Genomic DNA, 9,062 nt, shown 5'->3' with positions numbered 1-9,062 from the left:
TTGTTCTTGTTTTAATCATGAACTCACTTCGTTTTGATCAATTTCTCAGAAAACAAGACTTCTTATCTTGTGACATTTTGCTTCTTAAGTAAATATATCTTGAGCATCTTTAGACATCTGCACTGGAAAACAAGACAAAAATTACTGAAGACAAACATCACTTTTTTGCAGTGAGATCAGAAGGTACAATAAAAGGTATTTCCATATTCTAGTGGTTGGATGGAAGCAGAGCTATTCAAGCCTTAAGCATTTATTTTTAATGAATCAAAAAGTGATAGAAATTGTATTTTAAAACTCTGAAGTGTTACTTATACAACTCATTTTTTGCTCCCTTAATATTTACATTTAGAGACCATATTGCATTCCCTTGAATTTATTCCTTAAAATATATTAACTTGGTCTTAAAAAGTCTTAAATTTACCTTCATAAAACCTGCAGAAACCCTGTATAAGGTTTCTATTATTATTATTATTATTTTTTTTTTTTTTAAATCTGCATAAAATGTCCTCTTTTTTTTTGTTGAGTATTAAGGATTTATGCAGGATTAAATTTCTAGTAAAAATTAATGTTACATTTTCGAATATGCTTTGCAATTTATTTGTTTGTGATTATAGTTGTCATGCAAAATATATAAATTCACATCATACTCTCTGTGTGTGTGTGTTTAGCGATGGGTTGGACTAGAGCATGACGTCATGCGATTATCTCCAGCTCAAGCTCACACATCTGCACATTCAGTCCGGTGTGGAGCGCGTATGTGGAGAGCTGCGTGCGTCTCTCCGGAGCGCGCCTGACAGAACGCGCGCAGCGCAACTATTTTGAAATTATTTTCGCGCGTCAATTTGTTCGAATCAAAACAGCTTGGGATTTTATGAATATTTGCGTGCACGATTAACAGTTGTTACTTTGCAAGCATGAGAAGATCGCGTCACCAGAGCGCACTGACAGCTCAAGTGTTTCAGTGCATTGGTGACACCACCTAACGCGTGAAGTCTGGACAAACTAACCTGGCTATCAGAAAGATGGACTCAGAATGGGTGTAACTCAGGCCAATGCAACGAAGGAGGATGCCAACATCACCATCACCTCATGGCCGTACACGGAGACGGCCGCCGCGTTCATCATCCTCGTGGTTTCCGTCATCATTCTGGTCACCATTGTTGGGAACGTTCTGGTCATCGTGGCGGTTCTGACCAGCCGCGCTCTCCGCGCGCCACAGAACCTCTTCCTCGTGTCGCTCGCGTGCGCGGACATCCTCGTGGCCACGCTAGTCATCCCGTTCTCCCTCGCCAACGAGATCATGGGATACTGGTACTTCGGCAGCACCTGGTGCGCATTTTACCTGGCTTTGGATGTTCTGTTCTGCACGTCGTCCATCGTGCATCTGTGCGCCATCAGTTTGGATAGGTACTGGTCCGTCACCAAAGCGGTGAGCTACAACTTGAAAAGAACCCCGAAGCGCATCAAAAGCATGATCGCGGTGGTGTGGGTCATTTCAGCCATCATCTCATTCCCACCTCTCATCATGACCAAGCACAACGAGAAGGAGTGTTTAATAAACGACGAGACCTGGTACATACTCTCCTCGTGCCTGGTGTCGTTTTTCGCGCCGGGGTTCATCATGATCACAGTGTACTGCAAAATCTACCGCGTCGCCAAACAGCGTTCGTCCACAGTATTCGTGGCCAAGAACGGGTTGGAGAGGCATCCGTCCCAGTCCGAGACGTGCTTTGTGAGAAAAGATAAGTTTGAGAAAGAGTCTCCGAGCAGCAACAGCTCGGAAAGCAACCAGAGACAGGAAGAGCTAGATTATATCGACCTGGAGGAGAGCGCGACGTCCGACAACAAACCCAAGAGCTCGCGCTTCTCCAAGCGCAGGCGGGTGGACGGCGCGCGCTGCTGCCCGCAGAGGACCTCCAGGATCTCCTGGGTTTCCAATCAAGAGCAGAGCAGCAAACAGCTCGCGGTGGCGTCGAAAACCAAACTGGCTCAGATGCGGGAGAAACGCTTCACCTTCGTCCTGGCTGTGGTCATGGGGGTGTTTGTCCTCTGCTGGTTCCCTTTTTTCTTCACCTACAGTCTCCAGGCCATCTGCGGGCATAGCTGCGAGCCGCCCGAGGCGCTTTTCAAGCTCTTCTTTTGGATTGGTTACTGCAACAGCTCAGTGAATCCCATCATTTACACGATTTTCAACAGGGACTTCAGAAAGGCTTTTAAGAAAATCGTTTGCTTGACTGGGCAGCGCACCTAAGAGACTCGTATTTCGACGCTTTAGTCACGATTAAAATGCATGAATGTCATCAGAAATCAAACCAAGTGGAATCTGCAAACTAATTATGGCCTTTTCCATAGGACTCGCATTAATTATCATATCCAAATTTATTTTTGCTACTTTTCAAATGCATTTTAATGTATATAAAATATAAATATGTACACATAAGTATGTAAAATACTACATAAAAAATGTATAACATAAAACAACAAACATTGCATTTTTAAAATTATAATGAGCTATCAAACAGTAAAATAACCACAAACCATTTCCAGGTATTTGTTTTTTGAATTTATTAATATATCAATTTTCACACACTATCAGACAAAATTACTCCGAAATGTTTCATATGTCACTTCCACCACAAAATGCTATATGAAACTGACAGAATTCTACTGTGATGCATATACACTATGTTCACTGTTAGTGGAAAAGTTAAAAGAGTGTGAAAAGTGTTTTAAGGAAGTTTATCATCTAAAGTGCTAAAAGGGCCACATGGCCAAACATGCTTATAGTTGAAGAAACACCCAATGTCTTTTAATCAATTGCACTGAAAATAAATTGTGTAGGATTTACTTTGAATTTTCAGTCAGAAATTGACAAACACATTCATATAAACATGAAATTTTGAAGTGAAAGACTGGCTAGTATCATCTTGTAAAACATACTTCAATAATCTTTGAAAAGTCTTTGACTAATGAATCTGAAAAGTCATTACTACAGTGTGGTGTTTTGGTGATTTTAAATGTAGCAAAGCTCAGCTCTCACTATTTCCATTGTTTTATCATTTTAACATTTAAATCCCAACAAATATGCTTGTTAAATGTAGCAAAGCTCAGCTCTCACTATTTCCATTGTTTTATCATTTTAACATTTAAATCCCAACAAATATGCTTGTTAAATGTAGCAAAGCTCAGCTCTCACTATTTCCATTGTTTTATCATTTAAATCCCAACAAATATGCTTGTTCTCTCTCTCTCTCTCTCTCTCTCTCTCTCTGATTTTTTTCTAATTCAATGACATTCAGACATTTTAAAATGTGACTCTAGAGTGACTCTAATTCTTAGGGCCCCTGATGTACATATTGTTTGTATATATTAAATGATAAATATTTGACTTACATGTCACCACAGTGTCAACACTCAAATACATAAAATGTATAAATGTAAACAAAAATTACATTAAATATTATATTATATATTGTACTGTATATTTTCCATACAACTTAGACTTCTATATACTGTACACACGCAGAGTATAAGCACCAAATGACTTATCCTAGCTTTGGGAATAATACTGGTGCAGTGTTTATTAAAATGGAAGTGTCTGATAATGAAGGTGGAAATAAATTTTACTTTATACATGGAATTGTTTCCATTCAGAATATGTCATGATGGTATTAAAAGTCCCATTTAGAAAATGTTGTTGTTAAAGAGGCCGGGGCTAGTTGTCACAAGGGCTATATCTCACTATCTGTGATGTTTTGTGCCAAAAGGCCAACCATAATTTATATGTTGATTCTAAACATCTGCCTTAAATTAGTATACATTTCAATTTAACCATATAACCAGGTGTGAACTGTGTTCTCAAGGCAAGAGTTGGAGGTCGGGGCAAGTTGTCACAATCTTTGCTGCCCAAAATTGCATATTTGTATATCTTAACTTGCACATTTTTGCTTTTTCATGAATTGTTTACTGTTTACATTACGCTGAAAAGCCTTAATAAGCTATTTAATGGAGTGACGGCTTACCCCACATAACGTGACATTTCAGCATATTGTTATAAAAGGTAATCTATTTTTTTCCTGGGAAATAATGGTGCAAATGTTCAATAGCTTTAGTACTCCACACTTTAAGGTGTGTGCCTATATGGACTTAAACTTATATTTCAGTATATAGAAATATAACTAACCCCGGTCTCTTCTATCTGTGGGAAAATCAGTTTTGTAAGGGCTCGAGGGTCTCAGCATCTGATCCTATGTGCTTAAAAAAAACCCCAGCTAAATCACATTTGCCATAACTCTATTAAAAGCTCTTATTGACTAAATGACTTGTTGGTAACACACACACACACACACACACACACACACACAAGCCTGGTTTCTAATTCAAGAATGATAAAGCTAAAGTAAGACATATTATCTGATTCATGCACACTCCAATCCATCATATTTTGTATCTTAATCTAAAGTCAGACAGAATATTCCTGCATTCAGGCAGCAGCGGCTGCATAAGAGGTTTTATCTTAAAAACGCCGCTGAAAAAGAGATGCAATATACTGCTTTCCCGAATCCACTGTTATCACGATCTAGAGCCCTTCACGAACAAAACAGCACGCTACATGCTGTAAAGGTTAAAGAAAAGTCAAAACTTCCTATTGTAAAACAACAACCACAACAGTCTGCTATAAATGTAGATCTATGTGAAAGTTTATGCTTAAACTGCATTAATGCAATGCATAGCTCACATCAGCTCCATCAAGCAGAATGCAGTGCATGGATTATGAACAAGACCAGCAGGGCCTTGAACTGAGAGGTCTACAGCTGCCTGACAGCCAAATATAAGAATCTGTAAGAGTAAAAGTGATATCGATCGACAAACAGTGCTTGAATGACTGCTGGCAGAGTGTAAAACAAATATCACTCATCCCACACACCTCTGCAGCACATGTGTTACTGCAGTTTTATTGTTGTGTCATCACTGTCACACTTGCAATGTATTAAACAAATGGTGTGTTTATTCTTGTAATTGTGACTTTATTTCTCAATTGCTTTATTTCTCTTGTCATTTGGACATTACAGGCTTACATTAATTAGTTTTTTCAGCCACTTGACAAGTTGCATTTGCAAAATATATAACATGGAATCACAAGAAGCTGAAATTAAAATTCATTGGTGTTATTTGGAGATAAAAAAATATACAAGCCAGTCAAAAGTTTGGAATAAGATTTTTTTTTTTTCAAGTTTATTTGGTCAAAAATAGTAATATTGTGAAATAGTATTACCATTTAAGGTAACATTTTTCTAATTTGATATATTTTTAAAAGTAGTTTATTCCTGTGATGCAAAGCTGAATCTTCAGTAGCCATTATTTGTTTTTTTCAGTGTCACATGATCATTCTGATATGGTGCTCAATTGTTATCATTTATTGGTGCTCAGTTACTAATAATGGTATTTATTATTATCAATGTTGGAAACTGTTTTTGTTGCTTAATATTTTAGTGGAACCTGGCACTTTTTTCAGGATTCTTTGATAAATAGAAAGTTCAAAGAAACAGCATTTATTTGAAATAGAAATCTTTTGTTAGAAATCTTATTGCAAACTTTTGACTGATAATATATCATGTTTTCCACAAAAATATGAAGCAGCACAACTGTTTTCAACCTTGATATAACATATTAGAATGATTTCTGGAGGATCATGTGAGACTGAAGACTGGAGTAATGATGCTGGAAATTCATATTTGCATCACAGAAATAAATTACAAATATTCAAATAGAAAACAGTTATTTTAAACGAATAATATTTCACAATATTACTGTTTTTAATGTATTTTTGGTTAAATAAATGCAGCCATGGTGAGCAGAAGAGACTTCTTTCAAAGACAAAAAAAACCCTTAATTATTCCATTTTGACTGGTAGTATAAAAAATAAAATACATCAGAATGTGGAGTCACAGTTACAAGATATTATCTTATTAAAGGTGGTGCCTAATTTCTAGATGTTCAAAAAAAAAAAAAGAGAAATGTTTTCTATAGTCTTAAACTTTTCAGGGTAATCAAGCTACAACTATCAAGCCTGTTTACTTACAGTTGTCTATATAAGCTGGGACAAGAAGATAGAATTACTGTACAAACTTCCCTTCAACTCCCTGGCAAAAACTGTGCGGGAGCAACAAGAGGGGGCTCCATAACAGCTGGGGCCCCGGGGCCACATAAGACCATAATCCATCCTCACTGGAATGCATTGCACATGGAAATGTCAAGAAAAATGCTCAAGTGATGCTCAAAACAGTTTGATTATCATTACATTAGAGTTCAAACAGGATCTCTCAATGCATTACAAGCTACAAATAAGTTGAACACCACATGCACTCTTCATTTCAACACTTAATTCTCTGTAAGACAGCAATAGCAAAAAAAAAAAAAATTCAGGTTTACACCTTCTAGTTTTTGGCCACAGTTTGGACTTAAAATATTCTGATTTGTATTTATTTTATTCCATTTGTTTATTCTAACTGAATTTCTGTGAGACATTCTGCACAGGCGTGTCGTGTGTGATAGATATCCGGCTACATAATGGCAGTCCCCTGCAGGTGAGGTGAGACAGCCAGTCTTCACCCACACATCATGTCTGTGCTCTCAAACACATATTCTGCCCACTCAAGCCTCAGAAACGGGGGAAGCCAGAATCTATTTTGTCACACCAGTGTCACAAACAGGTGGATGGCGGCTTTTCCAATCGGATTTTCTCTAAATGTGTGAATCTTGTGAAAAGTGTCAACATCAGTTTTCACCCTCAAAAAAAAAAAATAATAATAATAATAATTATATATATATATATATATATATATATATACACACAATAAATAAAATAATAAATAAATAAATAAAATTAAGCTTATTCTTTTGCACTGTGATATTATTTTATGACAACAATGTCCCTCAAATTCTCATCACTTAAATTTTTATAGATACACACCGTTTTTAATTAATGAAAAATGATCTGTGTATATAAGATTTACAGAAAATGGTACATTTTCAATAAGATAAAAAAAGTAAAATATCCAGATGTATTATGTTAATGTGAGTATATTACTGTAATTAGAATTGAGGGAATTAATAAAATAAAAATAATAAAATATGAATAAAACAGGACGTATTAATACAATGAAACAGAAAATAAACATAAAATGCCATCAATAAAATAAAATAGCTTCACTTTTCTTTATTTTTAGGGTGAATCCATTTTCATGAGATTCACCTTACCATTAATGGATAGATGGGTTGATGGATGGATGGATATAAATTTAATGAAGACGAAATACACATAAAATGCAATGAATGAATGGATGAAATTCAGATAAATAAAGTTAAATAAATAAATAAAACTGAAATGGCTTCACTTTATGCAACATCAAATTTCTTTTAATTTTTGGGTGAACCTGTTTTCATGAGATTCACCCAAACACTGATGAATTAAGCAGTAAAGAAAGAAAGAAAGAAAGTAAGTTATGGTTCTAAAACAGTGAAATTGCCTGATTTTTTATTGTGAGATTCCCCTAAACATTAAATCAATAAATCGATCAATCAATAAAACATTGCATTATTAAAATAAAAATATGAATATAATGAAAACAAAAATACACATGCAAAATGCGAGCACGAAAGATGCAATAAATGAATAAATGAATGAATGAACGAATGTTCTAAAACAGTGAAATGGCTTCACTTATGTAAAATCTAATTTCTTTTAATTTTGGGGTGTTTTCATGAGATTCACCCAAACACTAATGGATTAATAAGCACGTAAATAAATAAACAAACAAACAAGCAAGCAAAAATCACACAGAATATCATGATTCTCCCATTTCCCATGATCAGCAAATCACAAATAGAAACCACAGCATGGTGTCTGGAAGTCCTCTGGTAAAGTACAGGGCTGGAAACAGAGTTCAGAGGTCAAGGCAGTGACTCTGATGAGGACTATTGTCTGAGACCTGGCAGTGGACTTACAATCAATGCTCTATTTTTAGCTGTTGTGGAATTTGTCTAATGTCCTTCTTCTGTGGATGGGTTTGGCCCAGATCCAGCCGTGCTGGGCTAGAAATCCCACACCACACAGAGTTCAATGCATGAGAAAAACAGGACCTCTGAATGCCTCTGGTTTCCTCATGCACCCTAATGATTCCGATCTGATTGTCTCTGAAATGCAGCCAGAATCTGACATCATTTCCTGCTACAATACTTTTGCATCTATGTAACACTAGGGAGGACTTTGTGTGCTGATTATAATCACAATACAATGAAATGTGGCTAATATTTGCAGACTGTGTGATTTCACTGACATGAAACACCATTCGTTCTCAACCAGTGAAAAATCTGTTATTAAAATAGTGTGAAAATAATAACTAATAATAACTAAAGGTAATTGTGACTTATCCCACAACTGCAAGCTTATTTCTCACAATTTAAAGGGGTGGCTCATTATGACTTCACTTTTTTAACGTTAGTTAGGGTGTAATGTTGCTGTTTGAGCATAAACAATATCTGCAAAGTTACGAAGCTGAAAGTCAATGCAAACGGAGATATCGTCTTTTAAAATTCTGGCAGTTTAATGCCTACAAAAACGGCTGGTAGGGACTACAACGAGTTACTTCCCGGGTTCGTGACATCTCAAACCCAGATAAACCCCGCCCTCGGGAAAAGGCAACAAAGGGGGCGAGGCCATGCTGCGCTGCTTTAGAGAAGAGGAAGAGAAAACTAGAGGTGCACGTAAAAATCTATTCATATATGAATCACGATTCTGTCTTCTAACGATTCCAATGGATTCACAAGTTTCAAAATCAGTGTTCTAAAGCAGCGGTTCTCAATCCTGCTCCTCGCGTCGCCCTGCTCTGCACACGCTCTGCATCTCTCTCTCTCTCTCTCTCTCGCTCTCAGCTCCAACAATGAACGGTTACAATTATACACTTATTTTCACATAGCTATGAGAAGCGCTAAACATGGACGCGTGTGCGGTTGCCGTACTGTATTAAAGCTTTAATCAGGATAAAACTGTATATTAAAAG

The 9,062-nt window shown here is 36.5% G+C and overlaps 1 protein-coding gene across 1 annotated transcript; it reads left to right on the top strand.

Moving 5' to 3' along the window:
* Positions 1 to 778: 778 nt before the first annotated feature.
* On the top strand, positions 779 to 2,308 carry LOC107676165 (alpha-2 adrenergic receptor-like). Its single transcript, XM_016470687.1, has one exon. It carries the CDS (start codon positions 1,034 to 1,036, stop codon positions 2,249 to 2,251), a length of 1,218 nt encoding a protein of 405 aa, XP_016326173.1. The 5' UTR covers positions 779 to 1,033; the 3' UTR covers positions 2,252 to 2,308.
* The last annotated feature ends 6,754 nt before the right edge of the window (positions 2,309 to 9,062 follow it).

This window comes from Sinocyclocheilus anshuiensis, unplaced genomic scaffold (assembly GCF_001515605.1).
Source record: "Sinocyclocheilus anshuiensis isolate Anshui unplaced genomic scaffold, SAMN03320099.WGS_v1.1 scaffold2808, whole genome shotgun sequence".
Classification (NCBI taxonomy): Eukaryota; Metazoa; Chordata; class Actinopteri; order Cypriniformes; family Cyprinidae; genus Sinocyclocheilus; species Sinocyclocheilus anshuiensis.
Note: the sequence above shows the minus strand (reverse complement) of the source record. Positions and strands in the feature narration are given on the sequence as shown.